Source organism: Hyaena hyaena, unplaced genomic scaffold (assembly GCF_003009895.1).
Source record: "Hyaena hyaena isolate Hyena2069 unplaced genomic scaffold, ASM300989v1 scaffold_98, whole genome shotgun sequence".
NCBI lineage: Eukaryota > Metazoa > Chordata > Mammalia > Carnivora > Hyaenidae > Hyaena > Hyaena hyaena.
This window is the reverse complement of record NW_024080730.1, coordinates 876,684-899,220: the sequence shown is the minus strand read 5'-3', so window position 1 is coordinate 899,220 and position 22,537 is coordinate 876,684. Positions and strand designations below refer to the sequence as shown.

Below are 22,537 nucleotides of genomic sequence, written 5' to 3'. Positions count from 1 at the left end.
AGGAAACCTAGCAGGCAGACTGTTACTCCATCAGGAGTTGATAATTTTGTGTTGGTTTCAGCAGATAAATAGTTTGGCATCACGAACAAAACAAAGGCTAGCTGGCGGGCGGTTTGGGGGTGGGGGGGACCCAGAAGACCTGGCAGGAAGAGCCGGCATCCGTTCCAGGTCCGTAACTTATTTTTCTGACAGGTTAAGAGCTTTAGGTGAATTCAGCCCTGACTTTGGTCCACTTTCTGATGCGTCGAGCCACGTGATCATTTTAAATTGGCGTGTCCCTGTTGGTTAGCTCCGCATTAAGCCTGGAGGTGGCTGGGCCCTTTCTGGGCTCTGTAGCCCTGCCGCTTGCCGCCACGGGCTGCCCCTTGCACCCCACGTGAGCCACTGCTCCTCTCTGTCCCGCCACGGCACGTTCTGTGTTGTTTGAAAGGGGCCCTCGGCCAGCAGCTGCTTGCTTGTCTGGTGTGTCCTGCGCGTGCGCACAGCTCCCCCGTGCAGGGCTGCCGCAAGAAGGACTGGGCGTCCTGAGGAACCCAGTCTAGAGAAGCTCACCCGTGGTGGCCACGAGTAGCTGGCTGCGTAGTCTGTGTGCGTGGAAGTGTGGCTGCTCCCAGGGTTCTGCAGGTGATTTTTCAATCCTGTTAGTGGTGGTTCTCTGACACCGTATTCTGACCTCCTGGGCAGAGACCTTCAGAAATGTTGGAAGGACTTGGCTCATCTGCCTGTGAGGGCTGGCTGGTATGCTGATTGGTCAAAATGGAAAATTAAATACGGGGCGTTGTCCATTTGTCCATATGAGATCTCCAGGATGGGTTTGAAGTCTTCCTGATAGTACTGCTTACTGGTTGTGAGAAGCTTTACCGAAACTAGCGCCTGTGGGTAGTTCGTTCTCAAAGGGTCAGCCTGCGTTCCTAGATCCGGAAGTCCTCTAGAGGTCCTGTCCAGTAAACAGTATTTTACCCATCAAGGATCTCACGTCTTCCCTCTTCCTTGTTCTAGTACTTTCCCTCACTATTCCTGGCCAGCCAACTCGCTGTTCATCTCTTTGAAACCAGCCTCATTAAGATCCCCTGCGTAGGCTTCCTCTCACTTTGCCTTCCTTCTTTTGATTCTTTCCTGTCAATGGTAATGTTCTGCTTTTTCTTGAGAAGGCTGAAATCACCACATTCCTCATTGCCCACATCGTTGTCAACTCCAAAACCCCTTCCCGAGCAGATCTCACGCCTTAGCGAGAGTTTCTGTACTTTAAAGTGCGGTAGCGTGTGGTTTTTACCCTGCTAACTTGCATTAGCTTAGCGATGCCTTGCTTAACTGTTGGATGCACATATGTGTCTTTTAGTTCCAGTGGAGTCTCCATTCCAGAACAGCGGTCAGGTCTTCTCTCCTGTTTTTCACCACAGCAGCCGTGCACATAGCACCTAGTAAAGAATCCTATGTGAAACACTGTGGCTTGAAATTTCACCAAAATGTTACGAATACATTTGTAATCGTTCACCTAAAAAAGACTCCCACTTAAATGCTTCCCATGCTGGCATTTGGGCCAGATCTTCCTGCCATGTTAGCATTTTCAGGTTTATGAGATGTGCGGTTTTAAATGTCGGAATAAGATGCATAGCTCAAATGCATTTTCTCCTCAGCCACTAATAGCTTTTTCTTAGCATCCAATTTGAATAGCAGTCTATTCCTTTTGTTGTTGTTAGATTTAAAAACTACAACAACAAAACTTTATTTGGGAAAATAAACCAAAGGAAATTGATATGAGAAGAAATTTTGAAATTTAGGTCCAGGTACCTTTATCACAGAATATGTTGTACTGGGAACACAACTTTAGAATAAGGGCTTTACAGACATCAGTCTTTCTTGGGCCTTGAGCGCGTCATTGTGTTACTCCTGCCACCCGTACGAACAGCATTCTGAAGCGTTCTGGCTGGTTTTGTAACCGAAGCCTTTCAGCTCTGACATCGCCAATTAGCAACATCACCATTAAGAGTTGTACTTTTTGGGGCGCCTGGGTGGCTTAGTCGGTTAAGCGTCCGACTTTCGCTTGGGTCATGATCTCACGGTTCGTGGGTTCGAGCCCCGCGTCAGGCTCAGTGCTGACAGCCAGCTCAAAGCCTGGAGCCTGTTTCGGAGTCTGTGTCTCCCTCTCTCTCTGACCCTCCCGTGCTCACGCTGTCTCTCTCTCTCTCCTAGAAATAAATAAAACATTTAAAAAAAAAAAAAAAAGTTGTACTTTTTGCCCTCTTTGTTTTCTGAGCGCACTTCTCAGCGATTAAGTTGACATGGATATTGGACATCGAGGTGTATTTCAGGACCTTGTTGGGTACTTGATTTGGGGGGTTTCTAACTGTGCACGTGGAGAGTGTTCTGTCTATGGCGTGATTTTGTTTGCTTCACCCTTCCGAAGCTCGTTGCCTTGCCCTCCTCTGGCTGGATCGTGCATGCTCTAGAGAAGTTCTTCTCCCTCTGGCTCTCAGCCAGACCAGCTCTGTTGTAGACCTTTCATTTTGTACCATCATCCAGTGTGAGCCGGAGTCAGACCACTTCGTTTGAGTCATCTGGTCATTTCTCAGTTAACGAGGTAACAGTGAAATGGAAACAATCAAAATACAGTTGGAAGATAGAGAAGTTCTGTTTCCCGGTGATCACTGTTGCTTGAGCAATAATCATTATCGGGATTGTTGATTATTCTCTTTTATTAGGTCTGGCTGTTTTCAGGTTATTTCTTATCTCAGGATTTCTCTACAGTGGCCCAGGGATGATGGCGGACAACTAAAGTAAATGTTTTGATTTCGTTCAGGTTTCGGCCTATTAAGGGAAGGCAAGAAGAACTAAAGGAAGTCATTGAACGTTTTAAGAAAGATGAACACTTGGAGAAAGCCTTCAAATGCTTGACTTCAGGCGAATGGGCACGGCACTATTTTCTCAACAAGAACAAAATGCAGGAGAAATTATTCAAGGAGCATGTAGGTTTCTTGATAAGATAATTACTGTTTATCTGTTTGGATAAGAGTAGAGTAAACTAAAACTTAAATTTTAGTGAACACTGAAACTTTAAAAGAATCTTTCATAAAGCTGATCAGTGTGAAGATCTAGTAACACATAAGATCATTTGTATAACTCTCCAGAGAGACAGCTTGGTCGTTTGGAAGTAAAATTCACTGTGAGCTTTTAGAGGAACTTGGCCAACCCATTAGGTGCTCTGATAACGTAGATAACGTGAACTTTTAAAATAACAGAGTTTGTTGCTTAATGACCTTTAATGTTTTACATTTTGGTGATCATTTGCTTTTATAATTCTGAACAAGTCTAACGGGATAAACAATTTAATACAAATACCATTTTTTCCTTCTGTTTTAGGTATTTATTTACTTGCGAATGTTTGCAACTGACAGTGGATTTGAAATATTGCCTTGTAATAGATACTCATCAGAACAAAATGGAGCCAAAATAGTTGCAACAAAAGAGTGGTAACTATTATACTAGTATAAACCTGTAACACAACGTCAGCTAACGTTCTCTTTTAAGTTTCCCTGGAAGAGCTAAGAAGGTGGCGGGAACATTTGAAGCCAGAGCGCGCCCTAAAGGACCAGTGCGGGGCCAGAGTCTAGGCCCAGTGCCCTGGGTCAGGACAGTGAAATTAGGAATCTGAGTTGAACCAGATCCTATCTCCCAGCCAGCACACTTTCCCTGAGTCTGAATGCTGCTGGGTGGTGAGACTGCCGACGGGTTACAGGTGCCTGGGCGGCAGAACCTGGCTTCCAGAGTCGTCTCCCCGCTGGCCTAGCAAAGGGTTAGGTGTGAAATCTTAATGATCCTAGGAGCTTCACAGGTGGAAATTTCCTGCTGAATCGCCTGCTTAAATATGTACGTGTACATCTATGTGCCGACTTAAGTAAGGGTAGTGAAGTTCAGCCCAGCTAGGAGGGGTAAAAGCCGTTCGTGAGAAAATATTTGATTATATTTTTCTTCTAATGCCTGTTCCTACCTCATCTCCCAGAAGAAGGAACATGCTGCCCTTCTTATAAGCTATTGTCAGTATTTTTTACAACAAAAATGTTAGGATCAGGTACCTGAAAACGGAATGGGCAAAGAACAGTACACCCAGGTCTCTTGGATGGGTGCGTGTGCATCCATCGTTTGGAGATAGGTGCGCATGCGCAAGTGTACATCTGATTGGATAGGTGCGTGAGCGTACATCGGATTAGAGATAGTTACGCATACGCAAGTGAATATCATAGTGTATTGAGTCATCTGACCCACTCCGCTAGCTCCCTGTGCTGTTGGTAGACATGGTCTTGTATTCTAGAGCTGCACCGTCCAGCACAGCAGCCACCAGCCACTTGTGGCTATGGGGCCCTTGAAAGGTGGCTAGTCTGTACCGAGAAGTACCATAAATGTGATTTACATGCCAGGTTTTATGGCAAACTATATTTCCTGTTAATATTTCTTCTACTGAATACCTGCTGAAATAGTAGTGGGAGCCTGTTGGGTTGAAATATATTACTAAAAGTAATTTCACTTGTTTTTTCTTTATTTTCTTAATGTAATTAGTAGAACACTGAAGATCCCATGTTGGGCTTCCATTACATTTTCCTTGGAGAGTGCTGTTCTAGAGGGTGGTGTCCCTGCTGGCAGCAAGTTGAATCTAGTGTAGCACATATTTGAGTCCTCCTGCCTGCAGAACGCGCCACCGGGTGCCCTAGGGGTTCCGGAGACCTGGGCAGCACGGCTTCCGGCCTGGAGCACGTTCCAGTCTCTCTCAGGGACCCGAGGCTGTGGGGCCTCCAGGGAGGATGAGAACATAGCCCAGTGCAGGTCCCAGGGGGTCAGCTAAAACACACACCACTAGCTCTTCTCGATTCCTGGGATTTATTGGACAGGCTTATTTTATTAAAAGAAGCCTTGTTATTTATAATTACTAGTAATTTTTAACATGACATATTTTAAATAGGAAACGAAATGACAAAATAGAATTACTGGTGGGTTGTATTGCCGAACTTTCAGAAATTGAGGAGAACATGCTGCTTAGACACGGAGAAAACGACTTCAGTGTCATGTATTCCACAAGGAAAAACTGTGCCCAGCTCTGGCTTGGTCCCGCCGCCTTTATAAACCACGGTAAGCTGTGCTCCTCGGGTGGCCGTGCGAGTGGCGGGCAGTACTGCTAAGACTTAGCGTGACCTTGTCAGGCTGCGTGGAACCTCATCTCCCTTTGGAGGGGGTCGGACATAGGGCTTCTTTATTTTCCCCACCAACATATTAAACAAATAATCCTGTCATTTAACCTGAGGCCTAAACTTCTATCGAAAGTTGTAAAATGATGTGGAAAGCTTATTTCAGATTTCTGTAATTGTTCGTGTTTCAGATCTTATCTACAGTTAATTGACTTTATCTTTTGGACATTTTTCAGATTGCAGACCTAACTGTAAGGTAAGTGTAAACATTTTTTTACTGCAAGTACTTTGTTTCTGCTTCAGGTAGGAGTTTCTTAATGAGCTCATTGTATTTCAGTTTGTGTCGACTGGTCGAGATACAGCGTGTGTGAAGGCTCTGAGAGACATTGAACCTGGAGAAGAGATTTCTTGTTATTATGGAGACGGGTTTTTTGGAGAAAACAACGAGTTCTGCGAGTGTTATACTTGCGAAAGGTAGGCATCAAATACAGCGTCCACCTTTTCTGTCCTTGTGATGGCCTGATGATGACGGCCGTTAAACAGCATCACTTCCTCCTTTAAACACAGGGACGGTCCCATGTTCCGTAGCTCCGCGGCGGGTACGGGGTGCATAAACAGTCACAGGACACGGAGCTCATTAGGGGCCGTGGCACCTGAGCCTTTAAAATCTTATCACCAGCTCCTTCTTCTTCTGAGTAGGTAGAATACCAGTGTGCCTAAAGAGAGAGCGGGAAGCCCCATACATGTGGGTACCCATGTGTGTCCACGCATGCGCACATGGACACACACAGTGCCGAGGGGGCGTTGCCCAAAATAGGGCAGGTGACATTTGCTTCTGACAGTCATGTAAAAACACCAATGTTGTCCTGGGTACTACCAAGCTGTGGCTTCTGGAGAGGTTTTTTTTGGTGTTTTGTTTTGTTTTGTTTTTAGTTTATTTTTGAGAGCGTGCACGTGTGGGGACTTGGGCAGGGAGAGAGGGAGAGAGAAACCCAAGCAGGCTGTGCGCTGGCAGCGCAGAACCCAACATGGGGCTCGATCGCCAACCACAAGACCATGACCTGAGCCAAAATCAAGGGTCGGTCGCTTAGCCAGCTGAGCCACCAGGGCACCCCTGGAATTTTTGTTTCAAATTTTTTTATTTGAGCCTAGTTGACACACAGGGTTACAATAGTTTTATATGTACAACTTAGTGATTCAACATCTCCTTACGTTACACTCTCCTCACCACAGGAATTTCTGTTTTGATGCACATACTCTTCATAATTCCTAAATTCTATCTCTTAATAAGGAAGCTTCTCTTGTGACCCATCAAGATTCTGGAGTCCGTGAGGAAATCCCCCAGGTCTGACTTAGCCAGACCGCCGGGCCACACCACTCACAGGAGCGATTTGGGCATCGCAGGCTCCCGGAGGCAGCCACACACACTCGACTTGCTAGAGCTGCAGGAAAGCCTGTTACCAGGCAGTGCAGACCCAGTGGAACAGACCTGGGCTTGTTGAGCCCATTTTGCTTTTTTTCTAAGTTTGTTTATTTTGGGTGGGGGGGAGAGCGAGAGTACGAGCACAAGCAGGGGAGGGACAGAGAGAAAGGGAGAGAGAAACCTAAGCAGGCTCCACACCATCAGTGCAGAGCTCCATGTAGGGCTTGAACTCACAGACTCTAAGTTCATGACCCAAGCCAAAACAGAGAACTGGCCATTTAGCTCCCTGAGCCACCCAGGCGCCCCGAGGCCACTTTTCTTACCTTGTACTGTGCCGGGCACTTTACTGACCCTGACCTCGTCTCCACAGCCATCCTGAGAGAGAGTAAATAGAAACATGTCCACACTGTAAGTACAGAAACTGAAGTGTCTGAGCCTGGGGCAGCCGAACTTCAGCCCTCGTTCTTGCCACTTCCTGCCGTTCCCGTGGGAACAAGGATGGCGGTCCCGAAGCGCCACTTCTCCCACTGCAGCCAGCCAGCCGCTGGCCAGCCCGAGGGCCCCACTTCCCTTCTTTCCAAGTAGTGGGAAGTGCCCCCTGCGTCATGCGAGAGCAGGAGCATGGAGTCCTATGCTTCCGCAGCTGTCTCTCTTCCCTCCCTTGGATCCTTGCCATAAGGGACAGCAGGAAACCTCTTCCTGAGGCTGCCGTGCTTTTGCCCCGCTTTTGGGAGGGATAATAAAAAATCTATCATTTTCTACATAAAAAATGGTTTGAACATTGGTTAAATCTTAGACCCGTATAGGAAAAGACCTTTAATCCATGAAATAATTTAATTACACTTGAATAATGCTTCAAAATTATTTTTCCAGAGACAACATAGGGCAGCAGTTAAGTTGCCTGAGGAACCTGCTCAGGTGAAATCCTGTGACTGCTCTTCGTTAGCTACGTGATCCTGGGCAGTGTAACTGCTTTTTGTGCCTTAATTACCCCATCTGTAAGATGGGAGAGAATGTTAGAAGCAATCTCACAGGGTCGCAGTGAGGATTACATTTGTATTTTGTGTGAAGTGTGTAGAACACAGAGTTAATAGTTAGGTGTCAGCTGTAGAATTACCTTGTGGTTTCTGGTTATTTGTCCTTTAGGATATAAGCTCCATGGAGGCTTTTATCTTTCCCACTCACTACCAGCATCCAGAACGGCACCTGGCATGTAATAGTTTCTGGGTGGGTGGATGGATGGATGGATGGATGGACGAGTGGATGGATGGACAGACGGACATACAGTGTGCTAAATAAGCTTTTGGAGGCTATCCTGAGAAAGGCAACCACGGACACAGGATTCCGCACCAACCCTGAAACAGCTCTCTGACTAGTCTGGAATTGCACGCATCGTCCTGCTCCTCAAGCAGATGCGTCTCCCCTGTGAGCCTCAGTCCCTCCCTGGTCGGGGCACTGGGCCTGCCTGCTCCACACAGTTACTGCGGTTCCTTTTTTAATGGAAAGGCTTCATGTCAAACTGTAGCCATGGCTGCCTTCACACCATTTGAGCGGTTTGATTTCAAGGTTGATTGCAAATAACTCCTGAAGTTCTCAGGAACGCCTGAGAGAGTGAGACTCGTTCAGGGGACTCACTCAGCTCTTCATCGTACATCAGCAGGGCAGCTAATGCGTTAGGTCTCGGGGGCGCCCGCGTGCCCTGTCAAGAGCTGCAGGATGAGAGGAGCTGGCTCTGTGAGCAGAAGGTTTATGGAGGTTCCAAGATTGCGGGTAAAGCCTCCAGGATCCGTTCAGTGCGTGTTTCTGGCCATGACCGTCCTGACACAGTAGCGATCAGTATGTATTCTCAAGTGCTGTGGATTCTGCTGTACAACACTTGGGTGTAAAGTCTAATGAAGTACCACAAAACATGAAGGATCAGGCTGTTTTCAGGCTTCTATGAAAATGTATCTGAGGAAGCTAAAAAAGAATTTCTAAACTATAGTTTGAGGAGACTTTTTTTTTTTTTAATGTTTTATTTATTTCTAGGAGAGAGAGAGAGAGACAGCTTGAGCAGGGGAGGGTCAGAGAGAGAGGGAGTGACAGACTCTGAAACAGGCCCCAGGCTCTGAGCTGGCAGTCAGCACAGAGCCCGACGCGGGGCTCGAACCCACAAACAGCGAGATCATGACCTAAGCGAAAGTTGGACGCTTAACCGACTAAGCCACCCCGGTGCCCCTGAGGAGACTTGTTTTAACATGTGCTAACAGTAGGAAACAATGCCCACCACTCGCTGTCGGCCCAGAAATGGACAGATGGGTAACAGGACATGAACAGGGGCCTGAAAGAGGGGCAAGTGTGTATGAGATCTTCCGTCACATGTGGGGAAACGATGATGCTTTAACAAGTAATGTTAGTATAATTCACTATGCATCTGGAAGAAAACCCAGCTAAATTCAAGGTGGATTAAAGATTTAAATTTTTTTTAACATTTACTTACTTTTGAGGATGATTAGAGCCTCTGAGTGCACCTTCACTTCAGAAGAATTTACATAAAAATATAAATTATTCGTTACAGCAGACTGCAAATCATTCTTGCCCTGTGGTAAAAGCAAGCGTTGATGTCTTTGATTTGGTAACATTTTGTTAATTGTGGTCATCTCAGGAACTCAGAAGGAATTAAACCGTTTCTGTTATTCCAGAAGTCAGATTTTCCTTGACGTAGTGTAACCACCTTGTACAGGATGTCAGTTAAGGTTTCTTTGTGTCTAATGTTGAGTTTTTAAGTAATGGCTTAATTTATGGAAATTCTCTGCTTGCTTTTTTTTAACCCCTTAACTCTTGCTGTCAGTATAGTAGTGTTAAATCGTGTAGAACAGAGCTGGAATCTCACTAGCCGGTATGTTATTTAAGCCACAACGCAGACCTGCCTGTTGCACTAACCAGTTTTGAAATCAAAGAACCCGTTCTTGTCACCTACGCAGGACTTCTGCCCAGCCTCGCGGTTTCCCAAGGGCAGTTAGTAATGAGCTGCCAGCAGTCCTAACGATTTGTTATTTTAAATCTAGAGGGTTTTTGTGTTGATTTTCTATACATTTTTAGTTCCTCCGCGAGTCCTAGACCTGGCACGTTTCCAGGGATGACCGAGTCCCCATCCGCACACCACATTTGTTGACCTGACGCGGCCTTGAGCCCGCAACAGTTGCACTTGTTGGTGGGACGCTGTTTAACCTGTGCTGTTTTCTCTTTCAGACGGGGAACCGGTGCTTTTAAATCCAGAGCGGGACTGCCTGCACCTGCTCCTGTTATCAATAGCAAATACGGACTCAGAGAGACAGACAAACGCTTAAATAGGCTTAAAAAGTTAGGTGACAGCAGCAAAAACTCAGACAGTCAATCTGTCAGCTCTAACACTGATGCAGATACCACTCAGGAAAAAAACAATGCAAGTAAGTAAGGGAGATTTGATAAGCATATATATCTTCTTTTTTCTTTTTTTAAAAAGTATTTTCACACAATTATCTTTCTAAAGTATGCTTCACTTCAGTAGTTTCAACCTTTTAAATATTGAGAGAGGCCCTGGGACTCGTGTGCCTCAGCTGCACTGCAGGTTCTAGAAATGATCTGAGCACAAAGGCAGTCTGTGTCCCGCCTCCAGACTCGGCCCTCTGCTCTGGACAGAAGTGCCTGCTTTTCCTGAACACCTGGTAACTGGATGTTACGTTCTTCATCGTGTGTTCCAGGGCCGTCCTGTGTTTGAGAGACAGAGTTCCAAGGTGGTAGTTTGACTGTCATGATGGCGTTAGGTCCTCCGGGAAGACGAAGGACTGGGTAGAGGCGTGGAGGCGCACGTGTCCTCATGCCAGGCCAGTCCATAGGCACCCGTGATGCGAACTTGGGCAGTTTGTAGCTTCCGGCCTCAAGGCTTCCACCTTTTTACTGCTTGCTTGCCCTTTTCAAAATGAACTAAGCCAATTCACCAAACTGCCAGTTCCCAGACTCCAAACTGGGAGAGAGGAGCCTCTGGAAGGTTGCTATGCTAGGGCGTGTCGTGTTAGCCGCTTTTGACACCAGCGGGAGGTGAGAAGAAGAAGCAAACCTTAAGATACCAGGTGTACGAGGGGGCAAGACCGTACGGAAACTGGAAAAAGAGAGAATGGAGAATAACGAAAAGAAAGCGAAGAAGGCCTAGCCGGGCAAAAGGAAACGCATCGTGTTCACGGAGCTTTGAAGTCCTGGAACCATTTTCATGGCTGCCGGTCTCCTCTGGGTAACACCAGTTTCCTCTCCTTGCCACTAAAGCTGTAGGCTCTTTAGTCTGCTTGTTTCTGACAGGAATAAACTTTCAGAGTTTTGACTCCGTGCTCCCTAGGGACGCCCGTTTCGGCGCGCCAAGTGTCCACGGGTACTTGGTGGCGCCTCCGTGCCTCCTAAGGTCTGGCTGTCTTAGGCTCCTCTCCCTGTCTGCAGATGTTTTCAGCCCAGCACAGGGGCACCCCTTCCCTGCAGAAAATCCTGGAGCAAAGGGAAGGCCTCTCCCATGATGGTGAATGTCACTGCCATGAATCCCGCATCCGCCTGCCGCCGGGGGCCCGGGGCCCGGGGCCAGCCTGGTAGTGGGACAGCCGTGGCGCGTTCCTACTCCAGCCTTTACTGTCCCAGGGAACAGAAAGAGAGCAAGCAGTTAGCCCGTCATTCACTGTTGACTGTTGGTTCTGATAATAAATGGAACATAACCAATGTTTTGTTTTCGGAGTCTGGTTCCTTGGTGAAACTGGAGACTTGTGAAGCCCGGTTTAGAAATACGTGCATGAGACACTAAAGAGTGCGGACACGGCCACCACGCTGCCCACACCGGATGGCCCTGTGACACTGAGGGGGAGGGGGTAGCTCTATGCCAACTGTATACATACTGAACTCAGTACACCACAGAATCTAAAAGAGCATAATATAGATGGCTTCTGGAAACGTACTGACTACTGTGTGACCATCTAGGGAATAGTTATTAGTAAACTGAATACTTCTTAAAAGCCTACTAGTGGTTGAAGAGTTACAGAGACGTATGGGACTCGGGCCCTCCTCCGCGGAGCTTACGCCTTAGCTCCGGGATACGACAGGTACACAGGTGTACATGCAGCGCAGACTAGAAATGCCATGGCTCAAGTTCTGAGTGGACAAGTAATCCCTTTGAGCCATGGTCCCAGCGTTTCCGAGTAGAAGTGTGGCACTTTCCAGTGACTGCTTATCACAGGGGGCTCACTTGGTGTAAGTTACCTTTCGGCAGAATGATCGTTTCGAGGACTCGGAGGGTCAATGTGGCAAATGTGGAGGGCTGCGTGTTAGAGTTGACAGTTGTGACAGGTGTGGCTCCGTAGCGCCATCGCTCCTGAGGCCACCCTCCCCAAGGTCACGTTTCCAGCAGCGTTCCTGCAGACCGCCCCCCCCCAGGTATTCTTTCAGACGGTATTTCTTTTGGCGTGTGTGTCTCGACCGTGCCCTCCTCCCCATTTGAAAGAAAGACTTTCTGAAGTGGCAGCCAGTGGCAGAGCCAGAGCCGCCCAGGCCTCTCCCAGGGGAGGCGGGCGTGCTTGCGGCGTGTGGCCCCGGGGGCCTCTCCGCGCGCGGCTGCCGGGAATCTGGGTGGCAGAGAACGGCTCTGTGTTCTCTAAGAAAACGTTCCTGCCCAGTCGGGAGAAAGATTACCATCTTCTGTGCAGAGCTTTATCTGAAAGGCGTCTCAAGAGCCACGAGTTGACCGTTGGCTGTGGCGTCCGGAGAGAGGAGATGACAATCGTCCATTTTCACAAGTTCAGTCCACGAGCCTGAATGCTAACACCAGTATTAGAAGATTCTGGTTTTTCAGGCCTCTCGGTCATCGGTGGCTAGGCCATGCCCCCCACCGCCGCAGTCAGTGCTGTGACGTGTGGGATGTCAGTCTTGCCACGACGCGGGGTGCGCCCCAGAAGGCCAGGCCGGGGCCCTGAGCTTGCCCTGACTCCAGAGCGCCTGGCCCAGAGGCAGTGGGCCAGGCCCGCTTCTCACTGTCCGCCGGCACAGACTTCGCTGCTGGTCTGAACGCTCCTTGCTGCTAAGCCTGTCCCTTCCAGCACCCTGTTCCAGGCAGCCACGCCAGCCTGTGTCAGTCACATAAGATGGAAGATGCTTGTGCCTGACAGGCTGGAACGGAAGCCTTTAAAGTCTTACTCAGGGCTTTCTGGATCTTCAAGTGCTGAAGGTGCCAGGCTGTGGATGGCCCGTGGTTCACAGTGGCGGTGCCCCTCGCAGGGGCTCTCCCAGTATGAGCCCGGCCCCAGCGCGCCGGAGGCTTGGCCGTCGTCTTGCTGTTCTCATATCTGGCTGTAATTGTTGATGCCCACACAGGGCTACCTGACGGTTTTGAGGACCCCCTGAAATAGCTGTGATGGCCGTTTTCCAGGAGCTGGAGCCCAGACCCTAGTCCAGATCCCATCTCCTCCGCTTACCAGGTGGACGGCGTCAGGCACGCAGTCCCTGTGTGCTATTCCCATGGCTGTAGTAGCACTTATTACAGAGCATGCCTGTTAGGATTGAGGTCATACTAATTTGGCCACTTTGCACAGCACCTAGTGTGTAGTGATTGCTGAGAAAGTGCATCTCCACCTAAAATCACCATCCTAGGTTTGCGCATTTGGGATTTGTCCCCGCCTCCAGGCAAGAGAGTCCTCCGTGGTGCTGAGAGCAGGGTGCCTAGGGTGGGGGGTAGTGGGGGGGGGGATGCCTCACACCCGCCCGCTCCCATTAGTTTGCATTGTGCCGACTGTCTCTCCCGCCTGCGCCGCTGACATCCCCGCATCCCCGAGGACAGGGTGGACCCGCTTGGGAGAGTGAAGAGCCCTTGGTGCCCGTGGGGCTGGCCTCTCAGTCTGTTGCTCACATCCCACTGCCCAGCTTGTCTGTGTCTTTTCTGACCTTTGGCTTGATGAGCCTCCCTTTTAGCTTGGCTGTTGATGAGAGAAGGCTTTTGAAACAAAAGACCGGACTGCTGCGTACGTGAACGTGGCAGTGAGAGCTCATAGCATCACATACAGTCTGCTGTGTGCCGTTTAGGACATGAAAATAATAACGTCCCCTCTGTCAGGTGATTCACTGCCATCAGCAAAGCAGAGAATCTGTTGGAAGCGGGGGTGGGTTCAGAATCGTCACAGAACGAGGCTCCTCTAATGGATTAAAATAAGAGCGAGACTCAGGAGAATCTCAGTGCTTTGAAGATACGCGGGGAGAGTGACCTGGCCTTTGTAGAAAGTCCGGAAAGCCCCCCCCCGAGCGAAGCATTCCCTAAGCTGAGTCATAAAGGGGGTGAGGGGCTGGCCAAGTGAGGCAGGTACAGAGCGAAGGGAATTCATAAATGGAGGTACAGGGGTAAGTGTAGGACCCCGGCAAGCCGGGTGTATCATGGCTGGAGTAGAAGGCGGGAGGGACGGATCTGACCATCACTTAAAACTTGGGGTTATTCCTGGGGCGCTAGGTCACTGAAGGGTTGAAAGCCCAGAAGTGACCTGTTCTACTGGGAAGATCACTCTGGGCCCACAGTGGGGACTGGAATGTCAGGGAAGCAGTGGGAGAGATGAGAAGAGGTAGGAGGCCGTCGCCGCAGCTCAGGCAGCGGGTTGATTGTGAGCAGAGAGAAATAGATGACTCGGGGGCGCTGCGGGGGTGGCTCCTCAGGACGGACGTGGCGGCCCAGCAGGTGGGGTGGCCAGGGAAGGCAGGAGTCCGGGGCGACCCCCCGGGGGCTGCTTGGGCAGCGGGTGGACAGTTAAGGAGAAGCAGCCGTGAAGCTTGATGGTGAGTTCAGTTTGGGCCTGTGACTGTGGGGAGCCCATCCTCGCGGGAAGATTTAGACGCCGGTGGGTGTTTGATGATCTGGTTCCGTAATCTAGGAGAGAGGCTGGAGAAAGTGGTTCAGGAGCTGCCCGTGCCTTGGTGTAAGAGCCCTGGCGGTGGGGGGGTGCTTCTCACCCAGAGAATGCGTGTAGTTTCCAAAGGGTCTCGGACAGCAGGCCCGAGGGGCGCAGTTGAAGGGGCAGATGCGAGGCCAGGAGAGGGTGCTCTTGGGGACAGACAGCGGGACAGGAGTTTTCAGGAAGAAAAACGGTGCACAGGGTCACGTTCTGAGGAAGGAAGAGGGGGAAAGGGCTGAAAAGTGTTCGCTGGACTGGACTTGACAGGAGGGTTTTCCAAGAGTGACAGAGGCTGTCTCTTAGAGGGACAGGCCGGACCCAGGTTGTAGGGGACTGCCGCCCAGCACGTGGTGCGTGTGTGCACTGTGAAGGGCTGAGTGCGGCACAGAGAGCACGGGGCGGGAAAGGAAAGCTAAGGCTGAGAACCACTGAGCTTGGTCATAGAATGGTCCTTGAAGGGTCACGGGCTGAGCACAAGACTCCCGGCACATTCGAGACCGCCATGTGGCGGACGCTCCCACGCATTTACTTCCACGAGCACATCTACATCCACCTTGTAGGAGAAGCCCCTTAACTAAAGGAGCCCTGGGCATCCTACTTCAGCAGTTTGTAGCTCGTTCTGTGGAATCCCGGTTCGTGCTGCCCCCGTGGGTCTCCCGCTGGCTGGCATCCAAAGCACTCCTCCTACTAAGTCTGAAACTCAGGGGCTGCCCTGGCGGTGGCCCTGGGGCGAGCACATTCTTGTTCTGACCAGAGGGTCCCCTCCCTGGGCATTCTGCTGGTTTGGGTGCCCCAGAGCCGTTTACACCCCTTCTTGGGTACAGAGCCTTTTATTCTTAGTGGTTTGATGTGCTTTGGGAATGCTCGTAACGCATTCCTGCTCTTCTGTCTCAGTGAAAACTAATGGTGACTTGCGTGGCCACGTAGAAGGAAGGACGGTCGCCCTGGCAGCCCTTGGGCGTGTGCTGGGCGACAGTGTGTGTTGGGCAGTGTGCTGGGGTGACCCACAGTTGTTTTTACCCTCCCTGTTTCCTGGCAAGAAGTGGGGATTAGTAGTTTGGTCATCTCGGTTCCTTAGTGAAGGATTGAAAAGTGTAGATTGATGGGGAAAAGGTTTCAGGTGGGGGGTAGGAGCGCTAAAGAATTGAGCAATTGACTCGTATAAAACACGGTACACACAGGTCCAGAGTGTAAATGGAAAGAGAAACAAAGGTGAGCAGAAGTCCGTCAGGAAGAAACTCCCCCTGGAAGCAGCGTCAGCTTGAGCACATGTGAGCCTTTTGAGAATCTGGTCAACTACCTGTCAGTCCTCAGGTGGCCGTTCCCAGCAGGGGCGTCGCGGCCTTCGTGTTCTTGTCCGGGGAAAGTTGGCTCCCCCTTGGTCCCGAGAGGGTAACTCATTGCGTACTGCTTTCCCACCCGAGTTTGGTTGTTGGCAGCGGGCGGTCCCTGGACGGACGGGGCTGAGGTAGTTCTTCAGCCTCAGAAGCCTACTGGCCCTCGCGGAGGTGGGGGGAGAGTGCGCGGTGCAGTTCTTCGTGGGCGGGCGTCGGCCGGGAGTGACAGCACCTGGTCCGCGGGGTCCCTCTTGCCTGTTTGGAGCCACGGGGATGGAGGGCGTCCGTCAGGGCCCGTTGACGACCTGCTTCTGTTCTGTATCACGTGTCACAGAGTAAGTGACAAGCTTACTTTGAGTTCCTGAGTGATGGATTTTAGAAACCTATTTCGAATGAGGATGTTAAGAATTTGTGAAAGAAAAACAGATTTTTCTTTTAGTTTACTTCCAACTCAGGAGAAGAAGTGCTTAGACGGACAGGCGTCGTGATAGATTAGGGACGAGCCCAGAGTGAGACCCGGGTCCTTGCTGTGCGAAATGCACGGATGCTCCACGAATCAGAGGCCACAGTCGAGCAGAAGGGGAGCGGAGAGGGGGTGCCCCGGGGCCTGGCAGAGACCGAAGGGGGGGTTTGTCTGGCACGTGCCGGGGTGAGCCCGACGCTTCATAGCTGACAGGGTTGGGCATCGTTCTGTTGAGCTCCCCTGCGTTACGAAGCCTGGTTTTCATCCTGGTTTTTTTTTTGTTTTTTTGTTTTTTTTGTTTTTACCCTTGCAGCTCCTAACCGGAAATCTTCAGTTGGTGTGAAAAAGAACAGCAAGAGCAGAGCGTTGACAAGGCAGTCCATGTCAAGGATTCCAGCTTCTTCCAACTCTACCTCATCTAAGCTAACTCATATAAATAATTCCAGGGTACCAAAGAAACTGAAAAAGCCTGCAAAGCCTTTACTTTCAAAGATAAAATTACGAAATCACTGCAAACGGCTGGAGCAAAAGAGTGCTTCAAGGAAACTCGAGATGGGAAACTTGGTACTGAAGGAGCCCAAAGTAGTTCTGTACAAAAACTTACCCATTAAGAAAGATAAGGAGCCAGAGGGACCAGTCCAGGCCACAGCAGCTGGCGGGTGCTTAACCAGACACGCGGCCAGGGAGCACAGAGCGAGCTCGGGGCGAGGCGCCCCCCCGCCCGGGGACGACGCCCCCGGCGCCTACACCACCAGGCGGTCGGCGAGGACGAGGCCGAACCCCAAGGAGGCCTCCGCCGTCCAGCTGGAGCCGGACGCGGCGGGCGGCTGTCCCGGCGGCTTGCCGGAGCCCGGCCCGGACGGCCAGGAGCAGCCGGCGCCCGTGGCGCGGGAGGAGGACCTGGGCCCCGGAGCCGCACACAAGGGGGAAGCCGGGTGTCCCCGGAGCGACGGCGGCACGTCCAAGAAGAAATCGCGACAAGGAAGGCTTGTGAAACCGCTGGCCAAGGCCGAGGAGCCGGCTCCGGGCCAGGGCTCCCCCGGGGAGGCCAGCGCGGCGCCGGAGGTGCTGGGCTCCGGCCCGCAGCAGGGCGAGCACGGTGGCTCGGAGGCCACGGCCGGGACCTACCCGGACTGGGCCCCCTCGCCCGGCGACGCCTCCCTCGTGACGTCCGAGAGCTTCAAGACCAGAGACGGCTTCAGAACTGCGAAAAGTAAAAAGAAGAGGCGCATCACGCGGTATGACGCCCAGCTGATCCTGGAAAACAACTCCGGGATTCCCAAGTTGACTCTCCGCAGGCGTCACGATAGCAGCAGCAAGCCCAGCGACCAAGAGAGCGACGGGATGAGTTCTTCGAAAATCAGCATCAAGTTAAGTAAAGACCACGACAACGACAACAATCTCTATGTAGCAAAGCTCAATAACGGCTTCAACTCAGGGCCGGGCGGCAGCTCCACGAAGCTGAAGATCCAGCTGAAGCGGGACGAGGAGGGGCGGGCGCCGTGCGCGGACGGGCTCCGCGACAGCGGGCTGTGCTGCGGCGACCCGCTCTCCCTGCTCGAGTCCCGCATGGAGGTGGGCGGCTACGGCCAGTACGACGCCGAGAGCACGGACGAGCCCTCGTCCTCGGAGGCCGAGGAGGAGGAGGAGGACTACGAGGACGACGACTTCATCCCCCTTCCTCCCGCCAAGCGCCTGCGGCTCATCGTCGGGAAGGATTCCATAGACATTGACATCTCCTCCCGGCGGAGGGAGGATCAGTCCTTGAGGCTCAACGCGTAAGCTCCGGCTCCCCCCCACCCCCCCACCCCCGGCCCGGGAAGCCCCCCTAGAGAAGCGCACAGAAGCTCCAGCCGGCCCCTGCTCGCCCGAGACACCTTAGAGGCGGCACCTGCTTCCCCTTGCCCCCCCGGCGGCGTACTGTAGAAAGTGTACAGCGTCCGGACCCTCCCGAAGCCTGATTTGTGCAGATTTTTATTGTACTTTTTAAATAGCCTTCTTACGTGCAATTCTGAGTTAGAGGTAAAAGCCCTGTTGTAAAATAAAGGCTCAAGCAAAAATGTACAGCGATAGCAACTTTCCACACGGGACGTTGAAAACAATAATGTGGCTACACAATTCTTTTGTTTCCTTCCTTCCTTCCTTCCTTCCTTCCTTCCTTCCTTCCTTCCTTCCTTCCTACCTTCCTTCCTCTCTCTCTCTCTCTCCCTCTCTCTCTCTCTCTCTCTCTCTCTCCCTCTCCCTCTCTCTCTCTTTTAACCAAGAGCATCGAGTGGCTCTTTAATATATGACTAAACAATAATTTAAAACAAATCATAGTAGCAGCATATTAAGGTTTTCTAGTATATGCTAATATCACCAGCAATGATCTTTTGGCTTTCTGATTTATTTGCTAGATGTTTCCCCCCTGGAGTTTTGTCAGTTTCACACTGTTTGCGGGCCCGGGTGTACTGGTCGTGGCCTTGGTTAACGTAGCGAACCGTCGGTTGGGAGTCGAGTTGGTTTCTTTAAAAAACAAAGGGGGAAAAAAAGTACAGTCCCACGCGTGACAGCTCACTTTTCAGTCCTGCGTGCGGATGAGGGAGCAGTGTGAGGGGTGGGTTTCGACACGGCGTATTTATTGCTTGACATGTAAATTAAAGACCTTGTATTTAACACTTTTCGATCCTTTTAGATAAAATTGTTCTTTGCAAGAATGATTGGTGCTTATTTTTTCAAAACTTTGCTGTGAACAATGTGACGACCAGAAGCAGCGTTTATCTGATGAACTACAGCTCTCTTCATTTGGGTCTTCGAGATTTCTGTTGCACTTGTAAAATGCTACAAGGAATATTAAAAACTCTATTCACTTTAACTTATAATAGTTTATGAAATAAAAACATGAGTCACAGCTTTTGTTCTGTGGTAACCTATACAAATGTTTGTCTCTGAAAATTCAATGTAAAGAACCGAAAACAATGTACATGTTGTAAATACTTGTGTGTTGTGAGAAACTTTTGTCGTAAGAAATTCAAAGAACTTACCAGGAAGGTTTTTAAGTTTAGAAATATTCATGCCAATAAAATAGGAAATTATAAAATATATAGTTTTAAGCACTGCATCAGTGAGAGTTCTCGGCTTAATGTTGTTTATGTATGAAAATATCAAAGATTTCTTTTTGACTTTTATCAGTTAAACAAAAAGAGGAGTCAGATTTAATTTGTTGTTTTTTTTTGAAGCACTTTGAGAAGAGAAATTAATTTTAAGTAACTTAATGAGCAAATTTTTGATTCCTGCTTTATGTTCAAAACCAACCTTGCATTTCCGTGGATTATTTTACAGATGATTGGGCAGAGAATCTGGGAATATAAATCTGTCGCAGGTGTTTGACGCCAGTGGGTCTCTTTATTTCTGGGAAACGTGTACTTTCAGATACACAGTGTTCCGAAGTAAAATCAATTTAGGCGATTCGTGTAGTATCTGTAGAAAAGTAGCCCCTCTATTAAAACATTAAAATCTGCCCATAACGAAAAGTCCGGTGGAGAAAACCTCAGTGCGCACATGTTGTTTCTAGTGGATTCCTACCGATTTCCAGGTTCTGGGGACATCGTTTAAGTTGAGTTCCCGAAAACAACTGCTAATAGATTCCAAGTAGAAATTAACAAGTCATAAAAGTGTTTGAGACTTAGAATTGGGTTTCTCCTTAGGTTCTCTAAGGCCTCCCTCCGTGCGTGGTCTCACATCGTCTCGTTCCCCTCTGTCGTGTGCAGCTCAGCCCCTCAGGTATCCCGCGAGCATGTGTGCAGACCCGCTGCATCGCGCTCACACCCCCTCCGCACCGGGTGCCGTCCTGCACCTCGCCTCGCAGGGCAGCCCCCCGGGGCCTGTCCCGAGGCACGCGGAGCACGTCAGGGACCACGTCCGGGCCTCACGCTGTCCCTCGTGGGAGAAGCTTGCGGCTCGCGCCACTAAGGCAGGCCAGGCGTGGACCCTGCGTCTGGAAAGTACCATGGTGGGCCACCTCTGGCACTCCTGCCTTAGTGTGGAGTGTTGCGAAGAGGCTAGGAGACGAAGTCTCTTGAAATACCAACAACAGCCATTTCAGGAATTTCGATCTTCAGGAAAAAGTCACAAAATACCACATTTCCCACTCTTCTCCACATCTCAGCTTAACTTTAGTAACTTATTTATGTTTGTAGGAACTTGATTGTGGCCTCGTCTTCGGAGGCCGACCTCCCTGTGGGTCCGCGCGGTGGCCGGGAGCCTTGTGCACAGGGTCCGTGTGCACCAGCGCTGGCCGCCGCCACCTCCCCGCGCCAGGAGACCCCATTTCCGTTTCTAAAGTTCGGGGCCTCGGGCCGCTCTGGCTCCGCTGTAGAGCCTCGCTGTGGGGACTGGCGAGGTCCACACACTGGTGACCACTTGGAAGAGGGCTGCATTCAATACAACTTTTAGCTTGAGCTTATGCGATGATTCGTAAAAGATTTTGGCATTGTGTACGAATTAGGAAGCGATCAGAAAAATACATGTAAAGTTTTCAATTTTCAATCATTTTTCAAATTACTGTCTTAAATTGTTTTGCTGAGTTGTAATACTTTTGAGATACAATGTATTCCTTGTACTGAAAGAATTGAAAAAAAAGGACTTTTTCAGCATTTGAGGTAAGTTCTTTAACGTTTCATTAAAGACATTTTTTACAAATATTTTGTACATGCACTTGCAGTATTGAGGTTAATCATTTTAATAAATTCGGAAATTAAAACAATTTGGCCGGTGTTCACTGTATCGGAACAGAGAAGGTCAAAGGGGTGACTTCCTCCGGAAGGTTCTCACGTAAAGTAGAACTTGTAAAATCAAACATGTTAAAGCTTTTCAGTATCTGCGAGCGTGGCGTTTTCTGAGCCCTGGTCTCCATTTGCTTCTGACGCCCCTCGGTGTACAGGATGGGGGGGGGCGGGGGGCTCCGTCTGTTGGGCGCCTGACTCCTGGTTTGAGCCCAGGTTGTGATCTTGCCGTTTGTGGGTTTGAGCCCCGTGTCGGGCTCTGCGCTGGCCGTGTGAGAGCCTGCCTGGGATTCTCTCTCCCTCTCTCCCTCTCTCCCTTTCCCTTTCCCTTTCCCAATTGTGATCTCTCTCTCTCTCTCAAAATAAATAATAAAAATGAGGGGAAAGGGCTCCTCATCTTGGTGGGATGAACCACGTGGCCCTTGAACCCAAGACTCTGCTTCTGAGGACTTAGTTGCTCCGCTCACCGAATTGGACCAAACTGACAAACGCAGGACTGGCGTGGGTCCCTCCTCCCAGGTACTGTAGCAAAACCTGTTTGGAGGACGCAGGACCGACGGGCTCAGGAGTCAGGGAGCCGGAGTTGGCGCGGCTGGCGGCGTCCGAGAGGCCCTGACCGAGCCGCGGGGCCCCGATCTCTCCGTAGTGCCCGCAGGTCACCGTGGACGCCAGCGGGAGCTGCGTCCCGTCTCCCGGCCAGGCAGGCAGGGCGGGTGCTCGGGCCTGACTCTGCCCGTGGGTTTTCTCTCCGAACTGAGTCCCTTCTGCTGCCCAGTGGCAGCCGGTGTGCGGGCGCTGCCCGGAGCCCTTGAGTGATTTCTGTTCCTCGGGTGCCAGCTCCGTCCCCGGCACGCGCCCTGTCGCGCCAGCTACAGAGGCCGATGGGGTTTTGTAGCCCCGGGGTTCTGGTAAGCGTGGGCCTGGCATGCGATGGAGGGTGACACAATCTGCAGCTTCTCCCTCCCCGATGTCACGGGAGTGTGGGCATTCGCTAGGAGTGAGGCCCGGCGGGGGAAAGCGGGTTTTGATTCCTCAGGAAAGGGCAGGGTATGCGGATGGGCAGAATTGGGAAGGGGGCCTCCCACCAGGGCCGCCCCCGCCCCCTCATGCTGCACCTGAGCCGGTTGCACCTCCCAGGGATGAAGCTTCTGTTCGTGGGAACAGCTGGGGACTTTCCAGTCTGGAGGGTGGCACACGGCCCGCAGCCTTGGACGCTGTGACTTGGCCGATGGTCTTTAAAAGGAAAGTGTCTGTTACCAGATCCTGTGTTCTCCTTGTCCGACTTGGGAGTCTTTCTGCCAAGCTCGGCAGATAATGACTTCCATCTGTCGGGGGTAACCCACCCCGCGGGGTGCCCTCTGCCCTGGGGAACATGGCACTGCCGGGTCTGCTCGCGCACCAGAAGGCCGGCGGGGACCGTGCCGATGGGCGCCCAGCCTGAGACCCTGAGCGGCA

The 22,537-nt window shown here is 50.8% G+C and overlaps 1 protein-coding gene across 8 annotated transcripts in view; it reads left to right on the top strand.

Annotated features, from left to right (window-relative positions):
* The window catches only part of KMT5B (lysine methyltransferase 5B), a 54,407-nt gene extending 35,009 nt beyond the window's left edge, over nt 1–19,398 (top strand). For 5 of the 8 annotated variants that reach the window (XM_039235485.1, XM_039235484.1, XM_039235482.1 and 2 more), the window contains 7 exons: nt 2,801–2,966; nt 3,361–3,470; nt 4,955–5,121; nt 5,414–5,433; nt 5,515–5,651; nt 9,832–10,028; nt 16,633–18,101. In XM_039235485.1, coding sequence (XP_039091416.1) covers nt 2,801–2,966; nt 3,361–3,470; nt 4,955–5,121; nt 5,414–5,433; nt 5,515–5,651; nt 9,832–10,028; nt 16,633–18,101 — 2,266 coding nt within the window. Of the gene's footprint in view, nt 1–2,800; nt 2,967–3,360; nt 3,471–4,954; nt 5,122–5,413; nt 5,434–5,514; nt 5,652–9,831; nt 10,029–10,322; nt 11,320–16,632; nt 18,102–18,993 lie in introns of those variants that run through there. The other 3 variants (XM_039235483.1, XM_039235486.1, XM_039235487.1) reach the window with 3 other exon arrangements.
* Nucleotides 19,399–22,537: the final 3,139 nt, after the last annotated feature.